This window comes from Vidua macroura, chromosome 4 (assembly GCF_024509145.1).
Source record: "Vidua macroura isolate BioBank_ID:100142 chromosome 4, ASM2450914v1, whole genome shotgun sequence".
Taxonomy (NCBI): Eukaryota; Metazoa; Chordata; class Aves; order Passeriformes; family Viduidae; genus Vidua; species Vidua macroura.
This window is the reverse complement of record NC_071574.1, coordinates 2,925,753-2,949,790: the sequence shown is the minus strand read 5'-3', so window position 1 is coordinate 2,949,790 and position 24,038 is coordinate 2,925,753. Positions and strand designations below refer to the sequence as shown.

The window sequence follows — 24,038 nt, the reverse complement described above, 5'->3', positions numbered from 1 at the left end:
AATCCCCATTCAGACCAAAACTCCTTGAATTCCCTTGCTTAGAGAAAAGAAATCCTGGTAGTGGTTGCATCGGAGGTGATAACTACTGTCAGTTTGGTGTGTTGTGGGGGTTTTTGGTGGGTCTTTGAGGAGAATCTGTTGCCAGTGCACTGTGTTTACAAAGGCCAAGCAGACCCCTGGCTGGCTAGATGGAGCTTCCAATAGAATAGTTCTGATGAATGAGACCCTGGCAGCTGGGTTTTGGCAGTAAGCCTGAATGAAGCTGTTGTGTTGAGACAGCACATGAAGACAAGAAATTGGATTAAATGGAATGAGATTAAGGAGTGTAGCTCCGTCACAGATTGCCGTGGGGCTGGCAAGCTGCTTGTGGTGTGTTTTCAGGTAAATGAAAGCCAGAGGGGGACTTCTGGAGGGGGAGCAGCTTCACAGTGACAGAGGACAGGGTTGGATGGGATATTGTGAAGAAATTCTACGCTGAAGATGATCAGGTGCTGGCACAGGTTGCCCGGAGAAGCTGTGGCTGCCCCATCCCTGGAAATGTTCAAGGCCAGGTTAGATGGGACTTGGAGCAACTTGGGCTAGTGGAATGTGTCCCTCTTTCCCCACAACATTCCCTGTGCTTTACATGCTTTTGGTGGTAACTGGAGCAGGAGAACATAGGCTTTTTCTTTGAGGAGTAGTGGGTAAATGCTCCTGGGTCACTCTTGTCTCTCTGTTCATTTTAACCTTCACTGTTTTGACATCTCTTGGAGCTCTAATCATGTGAGTGTGAAAGAAATAAATAATCCTGAAGATTTGTTTTATGCTTTTTTCCTCCCAGCATCTCCCAGGGTAGCACAAGGAACTTGCAAATACTGTCTCCGGCCTCTCTGCTGCTGTACTTTGTGTCTCTCAACCCAGCTAGAATATTTGATCCTCAGTGTATCCTAAAGACATGAGGAGTGAGATAATATGGGTTAACAGAAACTGGAACAAGAGTGAGAAATTCTAGGGGCACGTGTGTGCTGGAAGGATTTATTTTTGACTTCAAAGGAATTTAGACACTCTCCAGAGCAGCCAGCTAGGTTCTGAAATCGTGGAAAGAAAGTGAAAGGAATCACCAGGGTAGCAGTTTGCACAATGTATAATTTGTAGAAGAGTTTGGATATCGTAAGTAAGAGAAAAAGAGCATTTGGTGCTAACTTTTGATTGTTTGATAGTAAATATGTGGAATAATTGGCATTTGCACTAGTAAAGTAAGATCTTGTCCACAGTCTCTTCCTGAATCTAAACTTACATTTAAACCCCCAAATACTGGAACGCTTTTGTTTTGAAATAGTTTGCATATCTACTTTTGCAGTGGAAGTTGTCTGTCTGCCATCAGTTCTGCAAATTCCTATTTTCACATCTGCTTAATCTCCCTTGGAAATGACCCTGTTTATTTAAAAAAACCCACATGCATGTGCCTGCACTTGTCATGGCAGAAGAACCCTTCATTAGTCACGGAGGAGCTGCCTCTTGTCTCCCTCACTGTGTGTCAGAATGCTGGTGCTTCCACGGGTTTCTGCTGTTGTTTGGTCAAACTAGCAGTATTTATTGTCAGAATCCTTCAGGAGTGGAAGGTGCCAGCCTCGAGAAAACATTACAAATGGTTTAGATTGTAAATAGAGAGAAGGCAGCAAGCCTAACATGTAGAAATAGTGGCTTAAAACACTTTCTACCTGTTAATGTATAGAAAATCACCTCAGTTTCTCAGTTAGCTTCCTGCCTTTGTAACAAATTCTGAGCAGGTCTTAGTGTGTGGTTCCTTTAGCTTGTACTTCCACTCTGGACTACATTTCTGTAGATGTGTGTCTCTGTGTTGGAGCTGGGATCTGGTTTATGCTCACATCTGTGCAGCCCCAAGGGGCAGTGCAGGTCTCTGTTTCTCCTGGAAACCTTGCTTGTTTCACATGAAAGGGCTGGGCCCAGGACATTGAACCTCTAATCTTTGAATTCAGATTCCAAGTAAAATGTGACTTCTTTTTTGTTTGCTGGAAATTATTTGGAGTATTTTTGTTTATTGAAATTCCATGGCCTTCAAGCCCAGGGCAGCATATGGTTGTTGGAAGTACAGCTGTTTGCAAGTGGAAGATGCTCAGGAATCTGCCTGCCTTGTAGTGTTCAGCTGCCAAACCAGGGAAATCCTGGAAGACAGACCAACCATGAAGAATTAAAAAAAATACCCAAATGTGCTTAGATCTGTCATTTGTGACAAATTATTCCTCACTTGCTTATTGCCATCCCTTTTTCCATGGCTATAGAGACGTGAAGAAACATGTCTGTGCATGTTCACAGCTACTTTCCTTTGGCAAATCTTTTGGAAATACAGGCTGGAGTATCTCAGACTAGAGATAATTGCACAGGCTTTAAATTTGGTTCGGGAAAAAGCTTTAAAAATCTGTAGGAGTTGGGGCGTATGGGATCCAAGGAGTTTCAGGGCATTTTGATTTGTTTCAAATCATTTTTATTACCATTGTTTCATCAGGACTGAACTATTAAGGCTTATTTCTTGTTCCTGTGTTGGTTCTAGAGGTACTATTTCAGTATGATTTCCCCCGAGCTAGCAAGACAGGGCTCCTAAATGGAGAAACATCTTTCTAGGATCCAATGGTGTTTTATCCCAGAATAGCATTTTGGAGACAAACACTTGAATTGCTGCAGAGCATCTGATTGTAGAAACTCAGAAACATCGGAAACTCCTCCTGAGTTTGGGATTGGGACTGCGACTGTGGAAGAAACCTGGAGGTTTCTTCCAGTCCAAACTGGGAGCTGTGGTCAAGGGGATGTCTGATCATCTAGGACTTCCTTGGGAGGGCAAAGCACAAGGAAAGCACAACAAACCCCAGGGAGATGGAAGGCAGAGCAAACCCCGGGGAGATGGAAGGCAGAACAAACCCCGGGGAGATGGAAGGCAGAACAAACCCTGGGGAGGTGGAAGGCAGAGCAAACTCCGGGGAGGTGGAAGGCAGAACAAACCCTGGGGAGGTGGAAGGCAGAGCAAACTCCGGGGAGATGGAAGGCAGAACAAACCCCAGGGAGGTGGAAGGCAGAGCAAACCCTGGGGAGGTGGAAGGCAGAGCAAACCCCGGGGAGATGGAAGGCAGAGCAAACCCCAGGGAGGTGGAAGCGGCTCTAGCCGCATGCTGCTCTGGGCAGATGGCAGTGGTATCTTAGGCTGATTTAACGCTCCGATATTCCTGCTCCCTTGCCCTACTGCGCTCTTCCCACAGTAATTCCCTCCTTGCCATGAACTCCCCTGACCTGCTGTGCCTGCTCTTAGCACTGGTGTTTCACTGTGCTTGGCAGCGTGATGAGCTGGGCGTGATGGGTTGCAGCTGGACTCCATCCCCGTCACCTCTCTGCCGTGCAGCACTTCTCACAGCCATAGTAATCCTTAGTAAAGAGGATTTCTCAAAGTTCAGGAACTCCAGAAATTTGGGAATGCAGTCCCTCATTCGGGCCTTGGGGCTTCTTGAGTAAAACCCAGAGGGGGAGGAGCACTGATTGAGAAGGGAGGCGATGGGGACGGAAGTCAAGTGTCACTATAGTGTAAAATGATAAACTCTAGAAATTCTTTAATAGAATTGCTTCTGGTTTGCTTCTCCCTGAAATTTATCACTCAAAGCAAATGAGTGCTTCACCTTCACTTCATAGTCAAAGTTTATGCAGATGGTTGCTCAAGCTCCATTTATTTATTCTTGTTTGTTTTTATAAATACTTCTAACAGGGCTAGATTTGGTCTAATGATAGGTTTGCCTCATTTCTAAGCCCTTGTGTCTTCTCCTCTCTCTCCTGCCTACCTTCAAACACAGAGTTTCGGCCTTAAAAATTATGCTTTGGTCCCTTAAGATGAGCCTTTATACCTCAGAAGGGATGTTTGGAACTTGTAAGGGTTTGTACCCTAAAAATGAGGTTTTTAATCCTAGAGGCAAAGTTTTGAACTCCAGAAATGAGGCTTCATGACCCAAAAATGAGTTAATGAGTTTCTTAGGTCTAAAAGTGTGATTTAGACCCTATGTATGAGGGACTGGACATTCAAGATGTCTTGGACCCTAAGGATTGATTGGATGATAAAAAATGGAGCTCTGGACATGGTAAATGAGGCTTTGGGCACTAAAAATGCAACTTTGAGCTATATCTGTTCAAAAAGGTGGAGGAAGTTTAGCTCTTTTTGGCTCATAGGAAGTGTTTGTAGGCACTTCTTGGTAACTGAAATTAAACTTGTGCTGTTTGTCTCTATCCTCTGTTGAGGAGCAGGTGGCAGCAGGTTATCAGATAACTGAAAGCAAAGAGGAAAGAAAAATCAATCCCATGTGTTCTGACCATTCTGCAGAATTCCTCACCCTCCAAGCTGAGGAGAGATGCAGTGAGTGACCTGTGATGTCACCTAAGGTGCCTTCTAGAAAAGGAGGACTTCTCTGTGGGGCCTCTCTGGAATAATCAGCAGGAATAATCAGCAGAACACCTGAGCTGTGAATTTAACAACTACCCCAGGCTGGGCAAAATGTGCACGTGATACGTAGCCATGAGTGGAAAACATGGTGCTCAGGAGACTAGGGTTGATATTACTCTCTTTTTTCCTGTCTTTAGATTGGAGACAATATTTGAAGGTAAATTAAGAAACCTGACAGTCTAGTGTGGGTGAGGCCAGCTGAGGAGAGCATCCTCTAGGAAGGGGTTTAGGAACAGGCAGCTGGAGAAAGTCTGCCTGGAGACGTTTCATAAAAAGTCTCCACTTTGTTTGCCACAGCTTCAGACTTTTATTTATAGTTTATTTCTGATGTTGAAAAATCGTTCTGTACAGCAAAGCACAGGTTTACATGTAATCCCTCTCTTTTAAGCAATATATTTAGGGGCTGAAACTGCTGTTACAGATCAGTGTGTGGTTAAAAAATGGTCTGGAACAAAGGGCTGGTGGCTGGGTTCTGCTCTGGATATATCTTTTGTAGCTGTTATTTAATCACACCTTGTAGTCCTGGTGATGCATTTTCACAAAACACTGCTTTTAGGGCACTTGGGCAAAGAATTTCCTTTCTGGATTTTTCCCTTTTTGTTTCCAAAACAGCAGATGCTTCTTAAATTTTTAGATTCCTGGAGGCTCACAGCTGACAGTTTATAAAATAGCATAAGCTTATTAAAATGACTAGGTACAGCCCTTTTTTATAGTTTCAGTAATAAATCCCAGATTGTATAACCTGTGTGGACCCCTTGATAACACCCACAGAGTGTATGAATTGGGCTCTCATTCCTCATTCATGTCCTGCCTCCACATGTCACCTGTGGGAAAGTGTGTGTCCCAGGAGAAGAAAGTAAACAGGTACTGAAATAGTCAGGGTTGTCAAAATTCAATCCTTGTAGCCTCTCTCAAAGTTCTCACTGGTGGTGGAGTTGGTGCTGAATTTGTAACTGCATTTGGTAGGGTTGGAGGTACAGAAGCAATATTCAGCAATGGCTTTGTTGATGTTCCATGTTTATTCAGTGTTGTACGTACTTGGATCTGGAATTTAGCCTGCAAGGCACACGGTCTGATGTTTGCAAAGGGGCAGTAAGCAGGACAGGAGAGCAAATACTGTGCCTGGTCATTGAGGAAAAGCGTTGGTCTGCTCTTTCCTGTTCTTAGTTTTCTTGCAGGGTCACACTGCAACTCTAAACGTTTTGCTCCCATCCAGGCTTTGAAAGAGTCATGGAAAGAAGAGTCAGTTGGTTCCATCTCTGGCCCCTGTGTTTTCAGCAGGAGCTTCTTGAAATGATGGGCAAAGTGCAGCACTATTGTTACCATTAAATCAGTCTTTGCTTTCACTTCTGTTTTAAATAGATACTTAGTTTTCATTGAATGCTTCTGCTGCTTGGCTGAGAACTTCAGTAAATTACAGCCGTGCAGCACTAAATCAGCTTCCCTGCCTCATAAAAATCCCTTTGTCATTTGACTTTCTTGGTTTATATGTGGTCAAAGGTTTAAAACTACTACTCCTTTTCCTTTGAGAGATTTTACCATAGTTGTTTTTCTTTTTTTTTCCTTTGTGCAAGGATGTAGAGCCAATCTAAAACTATGAGTTTGATGGAAGTATTACTAGCTTTGGTGCTTCCTAGCTTTTGATCTGCAGAGTATTTCCATTCAGAGGAAGCTGCATCAGTTTTCTGTCCTACTCTGACTTCTCTCCGAGGAGATGACTCCTGCTCACGCATAGTTTGGGCTGAGTTTTCTGTTGCCTTGGAAGAGTGATGATGCTGCAGCAGCATTCTTGACTGTTGTGTACAGGCAGCAGATAAATCAGTATTTCTTTTGTGTGCCGCTGTAGAAATGGTGCTGCTGACATCCAGACCATGAGATCTTCACATTTTGGCATTATTTATTCGCTTTATACTTTTGGCGTATTCAGCACTTGAAGGTCTCATTTCCCCTTCTCTGAAGGTGATCAGATGTCCTCACTTTTTATTTTCCTTTCCACATTTTAGAGGAATCTATGACTGGTGTCATCCCATGACTTCTGGATCTGGGAAAACACCACGTTTACTGCAGAACTGGCAACCTTTGCCGCCTCCTGTACCATTTCTCCATGAAATAGTTCCCAGCAAAGACCTGCTGTAGCTGACACAAAGACAAAACTTGTGCTCAGTAAATATTTCTACAGAGATTTGCTGGGACCAGGGAGGTGCCTGACTGCTCTGAGCATGTTCCATGCATACTTTTCCCTCTTGAATAACTGATATTTTAAACCCACAGCTCCTTCTTTAAGGACAAAGCATTTGGCCTGCCAGCTCCATGAGGCAGTTTGCTGCTAAAATGAATCCTGGTAGGTTTTCCAAGAACAGAAAATAGAGACATATTTTTCCACATAAAGTTTGTTTTTTTTTCTCTGTGCTTTCGTATAACTCTTAAGGGCTTCCATTGATTTTTCTTAGATTTTCTGAAAGGGGGAAAAAGAAAACCCAGCATTTGGATCAAAACCAAGGATGAGAAATTTTAGCATAAAGGAATTTTCTTATGGATGTTTATAGAGGAGACAAAAAAACTTAATTCCAGTCCTGTGCAGTGACCCAGTAAATGCTGACATTTTCTTCTGTGCAAATTCAACAGGGTCTTGGATAATTTGATGGTTCTTCCAAATGCCTTTTGCTCCTTAAAGTGATATCAATTAGTATGATGAGAGACTTCAATTCCTCTGGGCAGATGATTTCCAGTATTTTAGTAAGAGCTTATCTAAGAACCTTATAAGTATTGGCCGTGGTTTGGAAGAGGATATTAAACATTCCTACCTTTTCATCCTGTTTCTGAATCTTCTGAACAAATAAGACTTCTCTTGGCAGAAGATTTTTGTTTTGATTTAAAAATCTGGTATTAATGATTGGTCACAAACTGGTGCTGGGTTAATAATTCAGTTGTCAAGTCTCTGTGCTGCCTGTGTTCTACACCCTTCAAGGATGGAGCCTAAAATGATACAGGAGCTCTTGCTTTAATTCTGAGATGCATGGCCAGGATAAAACATGGCCTAGAACATGGATTTTATATCACACTGATCTTCCACAGATGGAAAATGAGCTGTGGAATTTCTGCTTGCTCCTCTGGGAAGCACTCCAAGGGTGCTGGAGCTGGAGGGTTAGTAAATGAGGATGTTTTACCCCAAAACCATGGTGTTTTCCCAAAGAAAGACACCTCCATGGAGACTGGAGGCCCATCTATGAAGGAGGAGGAATTCCATCTGCAAAGCTCCTCTCTAGGTACCCGGCAACAGGATCAGTAACATCTGTTTCTCTGAAATGCGCGCGGTGCTGCAATATTACTTTTTTCCAGCATTCCTCTAATGTGTAGTATTTTTTCATATGCCCAGTATGTTGAGGCCATAAATACTTTAACATGCAGAAGATGTGAAAGGAGGGAAGTATGTCCATTTGGATGCCTTTCCCACTCCCTGCCAGAGGGACCTGTCGGAGTGTGTGAGCACGGTGGGACTTGGGATGAAGGCCTGGACTGACAGGACAACGGGATTGCCTTCAACTGACAGAGGACAGTTTAGATGGGATATTGGGAAGGAATCCTTCCCTGTGAGGATGGTGAGGCACTGACATAAACTGAAGAGTGGCATCATGGGCAAGCTCAACAACTTGAGAAGCTTCTAGAGGATTTTTGAAAAGAAACCCGGAGAATCAGTTGATTTCTTGCCAAAATACAGAACCTGTGTGGCATGAGAAATAATACCCACCCAAGGAACTGAAGGTATAACCCTGGAGTTACACAAACTTAGAATCAGTGTCCACCCACTATGGCTCAGTTTTGGGGGAGGCTGGCAAAGGGAAATGTGCTGCAGGCAAAGCATACTTCTTTGCTTTTATTTTTCTTCCAATAAATCAACCAGTGTTCGGTGCAACTCCAAAAGCTTTTTGCCTTTGGATTGGAAAGTGGAGCAGCAGGTAGGTGTGACGCAGGTTTTGCACAGTCACCGAAGTGAACCCACCTTAAGCCAACAGAGAGGGTGAAAGGTAGCAGTGTTTGGGGGCTGAATCGGTGTTTTCAGACGAGGCAGCACCTCTTTTATAAAAGCATGTTTCTATCGACTCCTTAAGAAGTTTAGACTGGAGGGCTGTCTCCAGAAGCTGCCCCCTCCCCGTTCCAGGTCCCAGGTGTTTGTCTTGGCAGGAGGCAGTGTCTGCTCGGCCGGGGCTGGGATATTAAATGGAGGGAACACAGAGCTCTTGATGCTTTTCAATAGGGCTTCTATTTAGGTAGGGGCAGGATGGAGCTGTCAGGCACCTGTGATTGTCCAGCGGGGAAAAAAAGGAGGGATAAGGAATGGGGGGGAGAGCCCTGGAAATGTTTTCCAATTCCATCAATAGAATGGTGAGAAGAAAGTGTTTTCTGGGAGGTAGAGCCTTGTGTTGGTTTGTCTGCTGAGTCCTTTGCTGCAGTCCAAGCATTGGTGGATGGAGAAGTCAAGGATGAGACTGGCTGAAACGGTGTGGAACACGGGAAGCACGAGGAACCTCCTGAACTGAACTTCCCACATGTGGAGAGCCTTGTAAGAGATTTAGCTACAAGCTGAATGATCCATGTGTGGCCCAGGTATCCTGACTCTGATACTTGGGATAGTTCTTATTTTCCATATATATTCCAGATATGTATTTCTGCATTTAATTTTTAAGGTGTGTGGGATGGTTGATTCATTTAGTTTCCATAGAATGGAAATGCAATTTCAGTGGCCTTAAGCTGAAGGACAAAAGGTTTGGATTGGGTATTAGGAAGACATTTTTCTCTGTGAGGGTGGTGAGGCCCTTGCACAAGCTGCCCAGAGAAGCTGTGGCTGCCCCTGGATCCCTGGAAGTGTTTGAAGGCAGGTTGAACAGGGCTTGGAGCAACCTGGTCTAGTGGAAGGTGTCCCTGCCCATGGCAGGGGGTAGAACAAGCTGGTGTTTAAAGTCCCTGCTGACCCAAACCAGTCCATGATTCCATGATTCTGTGTGGGAAACAAGGGGAGCCCATTTTGGATGCTTGTAGGAAATGCAGGTGGAAGCTGAAACCAGACCATGGCAGAGTCCCTCTTTATTGGATAAACCAAACCTCTGTTGATCTTCATGAGAGTGAAGGATACTCAGCCTCTCTTAGTCAAATAAAGGCTTCTTCTGCCCTTGTTTTGAAGAATGGAAGGGGGGAGAGAAAGCATTTGGAGAAATCTCCAGGCTTTGAAATTCTTGATGTACAGATCCTGTCTGTTTCCCTGTGTTGGTGCAGGTGTTGGACTTGATCTTGTTGTTTGAAGCAAGTAGGTTCATCCTCCTGAGCGTAGTCTCTCCCATAAAACAGGACACAGGTAGTTCTCCCTTTTCCCACTGAATTTTTCAGTGTCCTTGGATTGGAAAGTAACTGCCTGGCTCTTCTCACGCAAGCCCGCTTCACTCTGCTGAGAGCTGTGATCTTCTCATGCTTCCCTTTTAGGCAGAGTCCAACACCACAGTCCATATTTGCACCTGTGTGTGACTGAAGGGTTCACAAGTTGGAACCACCTTCTGGAGCGGAAGGGGATTTTGGCATCCTTAGATCCCTGTGTTCATTCCTGATATTTTTCTTGCTTGTTTCTTGATAAGGATGACCATTTCATGTAGCCTATGTAGCCTCCTGCTGCTGAGCAAGCTCCAACCTGCTTATTAATCTGCTTCCACTGGTTGGCAGCCTGCTATGTTTGGAGATGAATGTAGAGCCTTGAATGTGATGTTAAGTTTCAATTTTTTAAGCTTATATCTCCAAGGGGAGATATAAGCTTTAAAAATTGAAATTTAACATCACATTAAGTTTAATTTCAAGTCTTCCCAGTGAAGACCTAGCACATGGTGTTTCCAAATTACTGTGTATGACAGAGGGATGTGCACATCCTGAGACAGAGGATGTCTGTAATACAAATGAAGATTCTCATGTAGAGAGATGCAGGGAAGCTCTGTGCATCTTGAATTCCCATATTGTGTTGCTGGTTTGCTTACAGCAGCTTTACAGATCTGCTCTCCCACTGTTCAGAGCTGGTTTAGGAGAAATAGCTGCTAATTAACGCCTCGGCTCCCCAGGGTGTCACATCAGTGTTTGAAAAACTCTTTCTTTGTTGTACAAAGGCATTAAGGACAGCTTAAAAACATAACTTATAACATTTTCTTCTTTCTGAGACATTCTGTGTCTTACAAAGTGTTCCCAATACAGATACCAGCAGAGTTTGGCATGGAAACTGGGAGCAGAAGGTGAGAGCATCCTTTGACCTCGTGGTGTTGACCATGGGATGATAGGATGGGTTTAACACCCAAAACCTTTCCTACTCTCTGGTGCTCAGTTTTAGAAGCATTTGATAATGGCCATCAGTGTGACTGCTGAACAAACTTCCTGACATTTTGAGGGTGGCCTTTCCAAAGCTCACCTGGGAATTAACTGCCTCACCCATACTGCAAACCGCTAGAAAAGGGGGCATTTGACTTCCTAAAATACTCTTGGAAATCCCACCCATAATGTTTAATACTGGAGGTAAATGTGGCCATTAATGGACACTTCACAGCTCTCCGTTGTGCTCTCTGAATGAAGGGCTCTTTCCTCTTTCCCTACAAACACCCCATGCATATTTATAGGGAATCATGTTCCCCCTTAAATACTGTTGATTTTGGCTCAGGAAGTGATTCCTTAGTTTAACCTGCCCTTGTAGGTTATTTTCTCAAGGCTTTATATTGTTTCTTATTCCCTTATGCTTGTCTGCATCTTTTACATTTTGGGGTGGGGGGAAGTATTTCCCAGGTCTTACTCCATCCATGGATTGTCCAGTAAAGGATATAAGGTTCGGTGTCCTCTGGGAAGCCCTCCTAGCTGGGCTGCCTGGGCCAGGCTGGGTTTGGCCCTGCTGCCACGTACCTTTTATTATGAACTCCAGCAGCACTTGCTCTTCCATCTCTCTAACTCCACAGTATTCCCTCTATTCACTCTGCACCATTTCTTCTGGATCAAGGGGGACTGGAAGAACTGCAAGGATGAAAGGAATTAATGCTCAGAATTCATTTAGACAGCTACAGATACTGGGGAGCCAAGTAGATGCACATGGGATGCTGATGGGACCTCGGGCAGGTTTCTTCTGGATTCTCCCCTGGGAGAAGTGAGTCTGTAGGAAAGCCAAGGAGTTAATCCACTTCCCTGAGCCTCAAGGCTAAGGTGGTGCTGGGAACAGGCGGGTTTATTCCAGCCACTATGCCCCAAAGGCTGCTTTTGGATTTTGGTGGTCCTGTTGTCTTCCCTCTTTCACAGAATCCTGAGCATAGCTCTGGAGAACGCCGCAGTAGCACGGATTCCAACCTACCTCCTGCAGTGGATGGAAATTTTGAATGTCATTAATTTAGAAGAAAAAATAGTAAAATTAATAGCATTCCAAGATTGGAGACTGCTTTCCTGGATTGCTCTGTCAGTGTGCTTTTGTGGGAAAAAAAAATTCCACTACATACTTTTTTCTTGAAAATCCACCACAGCCTATTCTCCAAGGGAGCCTTGAAAAATACGTGCTCCAAGCACCTTCCTGGACATCTCTCTGGCTGTGGGGAAGGAAGCACTGGGTTGGCACTACAGTTTACAGGGAGGATTCACTTGAAAATGCATAGCTTGCTTCTGCCCCTTCATCTCCATTCATTTGGGTAACTTTAAGTTCTTTTTGTTGGTGAATTTTTTTGGGGGGGAGGGAAAGAAATGTATGGGTTACAGTAGTATTGCAAGCATTTTATGCTTCATCCCTCTTGGTATTTGTTTTTAGAGCCTCAAGCTGGGTCTTTAGGCTCTAAAATGGCATATGGACATGTTTTCTCTCTTCCTTACCAGGCTGGAATGATAAGAACTGATGAGGATGAATACTTCATTGAGCCTTTGGAACGAGGAAAGCAGATGGAAGAGGAGAAAGGAAGAATCCACATGGTGTACAGGCGGTCGGCGGTAGCGCAGCATCCCACCGACGTGCTCCCTGATGTCCACACAGAAGGTACAGTACCCTGTGGGGGTTGCTTGCAGATCTATTCCAGGTGACTCCAGCCTATGGAAGCTTTTGAAGGAGGCTGTACAACTCCTGTTTAAAGTGTGGGTCCTGTTTCTTTCTGAGTAACAGCAAAATTTTGCCAATTGTATTGTTTTCTTCCTTCTGCTGGTTGCTATGAAGGCAGTTGTGTTGATCAGATATATTTTGTCACATCCAAGAATTCCCCTCTGCCTTGAAGATGATGTGGTTGGTCCATCTGAGAATAATTACCATGTCTGAGAATAATTATCATCGTGTAGCTTAATCCATTTTCTTGTGTGTTTTTTTAATATTACACAAATCCTCGTAAGCCAAGGCCTTGCATGGTGAAGGTTGAGGGTTTTGAGGCTCTGGGCTCAGGATGAAAGAGCAGCTCTGCACCTGTCAGTGCTCTGCCTTTATTTCAGTATCTTTCAGCTTCTCACATTCCTGTGTTTACATTGTGTTCACATCTTGTTGAAACTGGAAAGGGTTTGGGAAATAGAAGAAGTAGTACTTGAAATGCAGAGAACTAGAGGTGCTTGGCTTTTGGTACCCCAGCAAGGCCATTCCAGTTTAGCTCGTGCATCTGGGAGGGGTTTAGCCTGGAGAAGAGGAGGTTCAGGGAGACCTTCTCTGAAAGGAGGTCAAAACTCCCGGAATGGAGGTTGTAGCCAGGTGGGATTCAGTCTCTTCTCCCAGGTAAAAAGTGACAGGTCAAGAAGACATGACCTCACATTGCACCAGGGCAGGTTTAGATTGGATATTAGGAAAAATTTCTTAATGGAAAGCCTTGTCAAGCCCTGACACTGGCTGCTCAGGGCTGTGGAGGAGTCACCATCCCTGGAGGGATTGAAAAGTCATGTAGGTGTGGCACTTGGGGACATGGGTTAGTGGTAGCCTTGGCAGTGCTGGGGCAATAGCTGAATTCAATCTTGGAGGGCTTTTCCAACCTGAAGATTGCTGAAGGTTAAAGCAAGGTGGCCAAGCCTGTGGAGCCTGAGGAAATGTTTGCAGTGGTTGAGTTGTTGGGTTGGTATGAGCTGCACATGAAAACGTTTCTCTTTCTTCTATGTCCTTGCTCCCCCACCACCGTGCTTGGGCTCGAGGCAGCCATGCGGAGTATGGCCTGCTCATGCTTTGGGAGTTCAGCCAACACACACAAGAGTCCAAATTTTCAGTAACAGATGACAGATGACTCAACAAAACAGCCATTAAGATAAAAAAAGTACTTTAAATTGTTGTTGTCAATGAAGTCATCACAGAAGTGGAACCAGTGTGACAGCCTTTCTCGGCAGCGACACAGGACACGCTGTGTCATGTTTTCCCAACAAGTCAGTTTTCTAAGAGGGAAACTTCCAGCTCTAGTTATGTGGAAGGAGCTTGCAGTCTGACAGGACATCTGGTATTCCTGCAGGACTTCATAGCGTTTGGGGATTGGTTGGACATTGCTCAAACAGTTGGACAGAGTGTAGGAGTTGTAAGTAGAAAAGCTGCCATCCTGAGGGCAAGGTTTGAGCAGTGATCACAGTGCTGAGGAGCATGGATTGGTTCCTATGCAGTGTTCTCATGGAAGTCAGCACACCTACCCACTTCTGCTTCCCTGTTTCCTTTAGGACTGTTTTCCTTTAGGGCTGTCCCTTTGATGAAGCTTCACTGAGCTGTCTTAAGTGGGAACTGGAAATGTGTGGGGTTCTGGGGAAGATAGTGGGATGCCTCAAGCTGCCTTCCCACCCTGGAGCAGCACCCTGTGCTGATTTCTATTGATGGTATCCATGGCTCTGGACAGCCTCTTTAGGGAATGACAGTGGCAATTTGCATGGATTGTTTTCATAATTTGCTTTGTGTAGACACTGGTTTCTTTAGAAGCCTTACATTGATACACTCAAGAAATCAGATTGGAAATCCTGCCCCACTCCTGTGGGGAATTTTTCTTTGTGTGTGTGCACGAGCAGTTTAGGCCCCTTGAAGGATTTCTTTCATTAGTTATTGCCTTTTTATATCTCTGTCTTTTCAGTCATTTTGGTGTGAGTAGGATCTCTTGCATATAAATGGACCTGAATATTTGGGGTTTGTTTTGATACCAGGGAATTGTAGATGTTTCATATCTTCTGTGCTTAGAAAATGCTTCTGCTCTCACTTAGTGGTATCAGGGAAATGTGGATAATTTTCCATATTTTGACAGGCTGTTGCCAGGATAGACTATTTGTATGTCATGGGTAATCTGTCTGCTGATTCAAAGGATCTTGTTTGTATTCCTTGGAATCTGATCTTCCTTCTGCCAGGTGAGGTAGTGCAGGGAAGCAGTAGGTCTTGACCACCAAATGTTAAAATAATTTTATTAACCCAAAATCCTACTTGGTCCTTGAGATGTCCATCAGACAGGGTGTTTGCTGGTTTGAAGTGCTGAGCTCAGGTTAGCTCCCCTGGACAAAGGAAGCTCTTCCTCTTCTGTGGGATGGAAGGCAAGGCCTCCCATGGGAAATCCCACCTATTGAAAAACCATTTGAATATAGTGGGATGTGACGCTGGACATTTGTTTTTAAGCATCTGAGATGAGCATCTGGTTAGGCCTGGTCTGGGAATCATATCACAGAGCAGGACGGTGTCTAGAGGTCTCCATGGGTGTAAATACACATGACAGTCTCCTGACAGCTTTTCCATGTCAGATTGTCCTGGGATGACATTTGTAAGCTCGACTTCCCCAGTCATTTAAGTCTTGATCCTAAAGACACTGAACATCTGCGCTTCTCATTTGGGTTGAGTACTTCAGGTAGTCAGCATTTATGTTGTGTTACTCCCGAATAATGTCTCTTAAATAAAAAAATACTTATCCTTAAGGGCAGAAAGGAACAAAGTCCAAGTCTCCATGTTGGGGGTGAAGGGTCTGAGGGACAGAGAGCGAATGAGCTGTGCAGACAGAGCTGAAAGAAACGGAGCAGTGTATGAGGCTGTCGTGTTAAAGCATGATTTAAATAAATCCTTATGCTTTTCTCACCAAAACAGCTTTTTACTCAGGAATGGAAGAAAATGCTCCCAGGACTAGCCTGAGTTTGGGAGGTTTTGGAAGTATAACAATGATATTACTCTGGGTGGGATGAAAAGAAGCTGCTCCCTGTTAGTAAGCTGAGAAGCATCACTGAAATGCGTGATCATTAACCTTATTCCTTGAAAGCGCTCAAGACGCAACAGAAACAGGCAAAGAGCCTGTAGAATTTACGATCAAATTTGCACCTAGGAGGCCTTCTGTGCAAGTTCTACTGGCTCAGGAGTGTGGTAAAATAAAACCCAAGCAGAAACATAAAAACCTGCTCCAAGTCCAATGGAGTCAGTGGGAACACTCAAACTGACAGCAGTGGGACGATGAGGCAGGGTTTGGATCACATGCTGCTTGAGCTGATAACTGATTATTCAATTTGTCTTTCCTTCTGTTTGTTCATTTATTGTTTTTTCTGTGCTCTTCTGTATGGTAGAATGATGACAACCAACCCTGAGCTTAGCGGTTGCACAGCATGGTAATGTACTCGGAGCTTTCCTCTTTCATCCTCCTCTTCAAACCATAGTATTTTTTAAATGACAACCTATTCACCCAGCAAGCACTTGAGATGAAAGTATTTTTGTAATTACTTCCTAACAGTGGGAAACAAGGAGCAGGAGCCTTTATCTCCCAGCTTCCTTTCAGAATTTTCATTTTCCCCGAAGAACCAAAGTGCTTGTGTGTTTGATGGGGTTGCCATGGCGCTGGCGTCGAGTGTCTTTGTCCCAGGTGGGAAACATGTAGGAGGAAGAAATGATTTGGGAATTGCTCCTGGTTGCCTGGGAATGAAACCCTAGAATAGAAGGTAGAAGAGTGGGAAGACTGTTGCCTCCTTGGGAGACCTCCCTGTGCACTTCCCCAGGCACATTAGTGGTTCTCAGGGACACTGTTGTGCCGGAGGGTGTCTGAACTCTTTCTCAGCAGAATTTCTCATGACCTGTGTTCTTATGGAGGATATTTTTGATGCTGCACAGCCCACCACACAAGTTTGTGCATCAGAACAATGGGGAAGATGGAAATGATTTCTGTGTAGACTCATTACAGCATGTTGTGTAACATCCTCTGTTCAGTATGGACATTTTTGTATAAACACAGAATCCCAGCATGGTCTGTATTGGAAGGGACCTTAAGGATCATCTTGCTCCACATCCTACTGTGGGCAGGGATGCCTTCCACTATCCCAGCTTGCTTCAAGGCCCATCCAACCTGGCCTTGGACACTTCCAGAGATGGGGCTGCTTCTTCGGGCAGCCTCTGCCAGGGCCTCACAACCCTCAGAGGGAACAATTTCTCCCTAATATCCAGTCAAAAGTCTCTCTCTAGCTCTCTGGTAGTCCCCCAAGAAAGGGCCAATAACTTGTATTGATGGCAATAACCTGCGTTGTCTAAGGACATCCTGATCTTTGTCCAGCACTTCTGGAGCTTTTGCTTTTAATTTAGCCTTTTTCTCTTACATTGAAACTGAAGTGGATACTCTGAAGTCCTTCACTGAATATAGTTTGTGGGGTTGGGTTTTTTCTTTTTTTTTTTTTTTCCAGGTAGCAATTTGCTTAAGGAAATAGTAATCAAATAGAACAGGAAGAGCCCAATATGGTATAAAAGAAAAGGAGTGTTAGTGATGGTGATAGGAAGCAAAGGGAAACACAGACTTCATAGTGAGGAAAAGCTTACAATTTTTTTTAAGAAAGAAGCTTGAGCAGGAGTGGATCAGAAGGTGCTGTGAAGTGACTGATGTGCTCTCTCTGTGTCGGGGAGGCTGTGCCTGATGATGAGAGCAGGAACATCCATCTGCTTAAGTCATCTTCTATTCTTGGCAATAACAAAGGAAAATGATTTTTAAATAAAACCAAGAATAAAGGCTTCATTCCAACTGCAGGCACCCAGCGCCAGAGTAGTAAAACACACAGAAAAATCTGTATGAAGGGAAAATTGAAAAAATGGAGACAGGTCAGTACATTCAGCTTGTGGCCATTCCAAGGCTCATACCGTTTTCCAATAAAAACTCCCTGTGCCCCCAAATTGCATAGGAAGAAGAATACTTTCAATAAACAGTAGTGCTAACAGAGAGGAGGGGGTTTAAAATATTGTGTAAGCAGCTGGTCCTACGTGAAGGTTTGGTTCATAGATGACATTCTCAAAGTAATCTGGGAGAGACATGCCAAGGTGAGGATCACCCTTGGGTGGCCTGTGTAGGACTGAGGTCCCTGGCTTGGATGTGAAGTGGCTCATCTCTACCGCTGAGTTTGATCGGAACGGTGCACATGAGATGGTTCAAAGTGCTTTTTATGGACCAGGACATAGGTACCAGGATGGCACCCTCTGAGATTATGGGAATGAGAGTCAGAGGAGCTGCCTTATCAGGGGGAGTTTATGTGAATTAGAGGTCAGGAACCAGAGGAAATGAATCCTCCCACAGCTTGCGGGGGCTGAGGCTCGTTCATGTGTTTCACATGCACATCCTACAAACTTAGGGCTGAAACGAGAGCACTGAGAGACTCTTTCACTGGGGGCACAGAGCTGTGTTTAATCAGTCTGAGTTCTGCAGCAGGCTTTTGATGGGAAAATGAGCTAAAACATAGCAGTTTGTGTCATGACATAAAAGGGTAATTTCTGTACCGTAAGACTCTTGCTGGACTTTGTCCTGAATTTTCTGCAGTTTTAGCATTTTACCCCACTGCGAAACACCTGTTTTTTAATGGGTTTGATGCTAAATAAATTTATGGGAAGATTATAGAAACAGCTTAAGAATCCAAACTGAGGGCAATTTAATTCATTTCTGTCTTTGGAAATACCTGGATGAGATGTTGGCATCCCTGGTTTATGACAGAGAAGGAAAACGCATCTGGTGTGTTTTGAACGAGCAATTTGAATGCCATACTCCTGCTTTTGGTAGGGTCCATGTGGGATTACTGTGGAGTAAATCTTGCTGTGCCCCATGTATTACACCAAGATGTCCCAGCTCTCTCCACCTTTCCCTTTATCCCTTCCAAACATGGTGCAAATGATAAATAAACTTATCTGGTTTGTTGTGTGTGGGATGACACAGAGTTGGGCAGCTGGAGCTGACAGGAACACGGATGGAAATGACTAACATGAGAACATCAGCCTCATACTTCACGTTGCTCCCAGTGGATTGAGTTTCTTCAGAGCCATTTCTGGGTTACACAAGTGCATAAATCTTTCCAAAATGCAATAGTAAAACACTGCAGAGTAACAGCATGACCCAGCTGTTGTTTGCTGAGAAAACAGGGTTTTTTTTTCCGGAATACCTTGCCTAATCATTCTTTGGAGTATTCCAATAACATGGGACAGGATCAGCCAGATAATTAGGGTTCTGGAGGTTATTAAAATTCACACAAGTCTGAGTCTGCAGTTAGAGTTGGAAAGGAGGGAATTGATGTCTCAGCGAAGCTGACTTCTCGTACGTGGTGACGGGGAGAGGCTGACCTGTGGGAACTCTGTGTTGGATTCCACCAAATACCATGTGGTTTGGGAAGAGAACCCAGGGAGGGATGAAGAGCTTAGCTGGCTTGTACTTTAGGAGTAGCCAGGGGAAGCGTTTTGTTGGTGTGTCTTCCTTTGCAACATTATTGGCAGGGCCTATTTCTAAGCATTCCCTGGAAAGGTTTGAGGACCTATCCGCAGGAGGCGTGTCCTTGTGTCTCCTTTGGCATTTTACCTCTCCACCCAGGTAACAAGCAGGCTTCTGCCTCCCAGCAGCCAGTGACCTGCCTGCAGGGAATGGGTTTGTCCTTCCCGTTGATCCTGGCAACAGGCTGGGTCCATCAGGTGGCTAGAAAGGGGAGGATCTTCCTCCTTCTTCCATATTTCTGCATAGGATGCCTAGCAATGGACCTAGATATCTGGAGAAGGCTGCATTCAGACACTGCCATCCTCCATGGAGCACAGGGAGTGGTGGGCTGTGAGTGTGTGTGGAAGGGCACACTTGATTAGCAAGTGCTGTCTTTTTGTGTGAAATGACTATCCTGTAGCCATAAATGCAAAATCTGGATCACAGAGTTTGGATAACGATTTGTTTGCCCAACACCTTTGTTCTGTAATCCTACAGACATCAAATAATAAATCAACATCACCTGGTTAGTGCAAATTAGAATAAAAATTTCCAAATACACGGATCATCTTGTGCAAAATCCTAATAATACCTAAAATCTTTCAGATAATAAATTTTCAACTGCAACAGGGTTAAACACAGTGTAAACTGAGCTTTTTTAGTCTCTGCTGGAAACAGTAACAGGTGATGCAAGGCCATCCAAGGAACTTTGTGCTTTCTTAAAGGAGAGCTCTGCTCTGCCTTTCCAATTCTCCTCACTAATAGCTCCAGAGAACATAAAGTCACAATTTCCAGGAGGAATAGTAGTTGTGCTTTTCTCTCCTTGACAGTAAATCTCTTAGAGGTATTAAAGTAAGAGGTAGTAGTAACTGTTAATTATTTACAGAAGTCAGATCAGTGGGAGGGTCAGTGATGGGTCTATGGTTTCCCTTGAGCATCAAAATAACCTCTGGGCCTGAAGGGTTTGGATGTCTTTCCTCTGTTTCATGTCAAAGTTACTGCTGCAATCGTTTACCAGTTTAGTGTATACCCTGTTCCCTTCTGTCCAGGCTCTTCTGCACTGTGTGTCCAAGTGCTGTGGAGTGGTATCGTGAGATTTGAGAAGGTCCTTGCAAGAAGAGAGTGAAAGTTTGTGGATCTGGGGATTTCTGCAGTCTGCAGCATGGGCCAGCTTCCCACTGCCAGAGGGCAGGGTTAGGTGGGACACCAGGAGGAAATTCTCCCCTGTGGGGCTGGTGAGGCCCTGGCACAGGTTGCCTAAAGAAGCTGTGGCTGCCCCATCCCTGGAAGTGTCCAAGGCCAGGCTGGATGGGGCTTGGAGCAACCTGGGATAGTGGAAACTGTCTGTAACCCAGGAGAAGAGGACCCTGGGGAAGAGAAGAAGCTGCTGAGGATGTTTTTTAGGAGCTCTAAATGTAGCTTGAGGAGAATCACTGGGCATGATTGCAGGCTGCTCTGCCAAATAGTGATGTACTTTTCACTTAGGTCTTGGACTTGCTAACCAAGTTAGGGAGCTAATTAGGAGCCAGCTACAAATTAGTGTCTTTTTCTTCTTTTGTTTCTGGATGTTGATTTTCATTTGCCCTTGAGTACCTGTGATTTGATGATGAAGATTCGTTGTGGTTTTTTTTTTTTTTCTGTTGCTTAGGGCAGAAAGGAAACTCAGGGCTAACCCACGGTGAAACTGAGTTCTAATCTTCCATGTTTCCTCATGGCATGGAGGAAATATCTCAAACTCTACTTACAAATCATGTTGTTGAACAGGAAAAATTTGGCTGGTGCTTCTAGACTGAGAGCAATTCCAAGTATATCCCTTGCTTTCATTTGATCTGTGGCAAAACCAGTTTTGAAAACTCCTGAGAAGTACCTCAGAGTGAAAGGGTAACTCATTATACTCTGTGGCTTATGAAGAAACTCTAATTGATATCATCACAGATGATGTAACTAGTAGCATCATAGATGTTGTTGATTTTCAGCAAAAGCCCTGTATTCCCTAGATCTATGATAGCAATAAAAATCCACTTCACAAAATTATTTATTACCATATTTATTTACTTTTTGAATGCTCAGTTCTAACAAGCAGACAGCGAGTATCCAGAAACCATGTAATTAATTTTTAAATCTGTTTTAAGTAGTTTGTCCTGAACAGTCATTGAAAATGCACTACCTTGTCCCTGGGTTCTACTCAGGTTCTTCCATACCCAACTCCATGTTCTTTTTATTCCTGATCACAAGTGAATTTGCAAACAGATGCATTTGAACCTTTGCTTTGGTAGTTTAATGCTGTTTTTCAATTTACTTTTATGGGGTTGCTTCTTGATTTATTTCAAGCCCCTTTCCTTAATCAGAGTTTTCCCTGCCAAGAATAAGTAACAATATAGTTTCATTACTTCCAGCACTTCAAAGCTTCCGAGTTTCTGATGCTGAGAACATTTACTACTAGAATTAAAAATCAGTCTTCCTTTAGTTAACAGTGCTCTTTAATAGGGAACATAAGGGGAGATAAATCAATTAAAAGTGTCTATTTTTTGAGGGCTCATGCAGCACTGTGCCATGTTATGGGGCTTGATTAGACATTTGGTTTAATTGGAGGAGGGCTGATGAAGTTCTGACCTCCTCAGATCTGCTTTGTTTGCTCTTTGTCAAACATGCTCTTTTTTTTTTTTTTTTTTTCTGGTGAGACAGAATCATCATTCATATTTATTTTTTTACATCTGAAGTTTGTCAGGCTGCTTGGAAAAATGGGACAATGAAAGCCATCTGGGCATCCCATCGACTTCCATTTGGAAACATCTGCATCGTTATTAGGAACATCTCACCAGCACTGCAGTGAACAGATGTGTTCCCTTTCCATCTCCAGGTTCACTTAGAATTTCTGATATATAGAGAAATTTGATAGGCTCTAAACCCCAAATGCCTGTTTCTTGATCAGGCCCTCTAATACTACTAATTTAGCATGTTTGTTCCCATGTAAAGTAGAACCTGGTGGCATTTGAGGGAGGAGGCAATGGGGAAAAGGCAGCAATGTCTCCTGCAGGTCATTCTGTGTCTGTAGGATTTAAAGCTGAGCACTTGTGTTCTTGAACCTTTGCCACGCAGGTTGACTCACAGCTGTTCATCAGATGTAAGGCTCCATGGAAATCCAGAGTCCTGTGATTCCAGCTGCCCTGTCCCCATTCTTAAAGCCTTAAGAAATTAGACTTTTAATTTCTTTAAAGAGAGAGGACTCCCTGCATTGAGTTTACCATCCCTTTTCTGAACCTCACAGGTGATGGCACACAGTGTACAGGTGCTCCAGCTGCCAATATCTCCATATAGCTCCATACTTTGCAGTTCCCTGTACAGGTTTCCAATGCCAGGGAAGCTGAGGCAGAAGCTGGAAAGCCAGGGAGAAACTGGAAAGCTGCACTGCTGGACAGTGAGTTCCCCCAGCTGTTTTTCTGTGGAAGAGCAGAACTGGACAACCAAGAGGATCTGTGAAACCTTTTAGGTGCTTAGGACATAATAAGCTGCTTTCAGCATCTTCTGTGAAGGCTTATTTGGGGTGACGATGATATTTGCAGCTGGAGTGGGATATTCAAAGACACTGCAGGTTATTACCCCCAACTAGAAGTGGGTAAGTTGATGCCCACAGTTTGGAAGTGGCTGTTCCACAGTGGCAGAGCTTCTATCCAAATCAAACTTCCCAAGTCCCAAGCAGATACTCTGTCTCACTAATGGCTCGGATGTTATTTGTTTTTTTCAGGATTTTCAGGTCAGCAGTTCGGTGATCTTTGTGCTCAGCTGGGTTTTTGAAGCTGTTTGCTGCCCCGACCCAAGACCCTTTAGTGAATGTCAGCCTGGGCTTTTGGGACACCCCCTTCCTCTGTGGATGTGGTATCTGGGTAGAATGGCCTTGTGCATATTTTCGCTGTTATCTTGGACACTCTCGTGGTCCATGGACTGTTGGGAAATAGCTTGGGCTTGGAGACATTTGTTGCTCTTGGAATGCTGACTTACAGTGCATTCATGGAAAAAAAAGCAGGAGCTCGAGTTCAACAGCATTCAGTGACAGTTTATAGTTGGAGCTTTTCCTTTATATTTATGCCAGTGGAATTTTGAGAAATGGCTGAAATTCCATGTGGCGAGAAAGAGAGGCTTATTATCCGTGACTAATGCTTGGATACGCTTTTTTTAAAAAATTGGTATTATTTGCTCTTGTGCCACTTCTACTCTTCTGCTACATTGGTTGATCCTGTTGCCTCCTAATTTTGAACAGCATTTCTCTCACCTTGGACTGCCACTCTCACATCATTCCCACTGCCATCCTCCTTTGGGAGTTCAGCCCCTGCAACCACACTGTCAGCCTGGGATCCAGAGCCGGGCTAAGCTCGCCTTTGTGTTAGTTAGAGGCTGAATCCAAGGTGAAGGCTCTGCATTTTTGGATGACAGGATTGAAAATCATACTCTTGATTGCTTTTGGTGCATAGGATTGTCTTTCTTGCTGCGTTTTCTGCAACGCAATATTTGACAAAGCATTTCTTCTTTTTAGTTCTAAGTCATTAAATTTATTACTTAGCTTAAGAGGTCCTTTTATATGTCTAAAATGAACACTTGGGCTGTTTTCCCTCCTTTTGCAGAGGAGAACTGTCTCCTTTTTGTCGTATTTCTAGTCAGACCCATTGTATATTCAATGGAAAATTCTTCCTAAATCTTCTCCCCTCTCAGGTTCTTCTCCTTTTTATTATTATGCTTTTTCTCGCTGTCTCTGTTAGCTTTCCACCAGACTGGAGGGCTCATTAAAGCAACACTGTGCAGGAAATGGAGAGAGGTGCAAGAATGGAACCCTGCTTGCCAAAGAGGGAAAGTTGGCAGCTCTCCTCTCACAGGAAAATTCCTTGGATTTGAGGAGTAGCTTCATTGAGAGAGTGCTACTGAAGGGA

General features: G+C 44.0%; 1 protein-coding gene across 2 annotated transcripts in view; it reads left to right on the top strand.

Annotated features, from left to right (window-relative positions):
* ADAMTS3 (ADAM metallopeptidase with thrombospondin type 1 motif 3) overlaps positions 1-24,038 on the top strand; it is a 60,406-nt gene that overhangs the window by 11,590 nt on the left and 24,778 nt on the right. For both annotated transcript variants that reach the window (XM_053975128.1, XM_053975127.1), the window contains exon 4: positions 12,341-12,497. In XM_053975128.1, the coding sequence (XP_053831103.1) occupies positions 12,341-12,497 (157 nt within the window). The remainder of the gene's footprint in view (positions 1-12,340; positions 12,498-24,038) is intronic.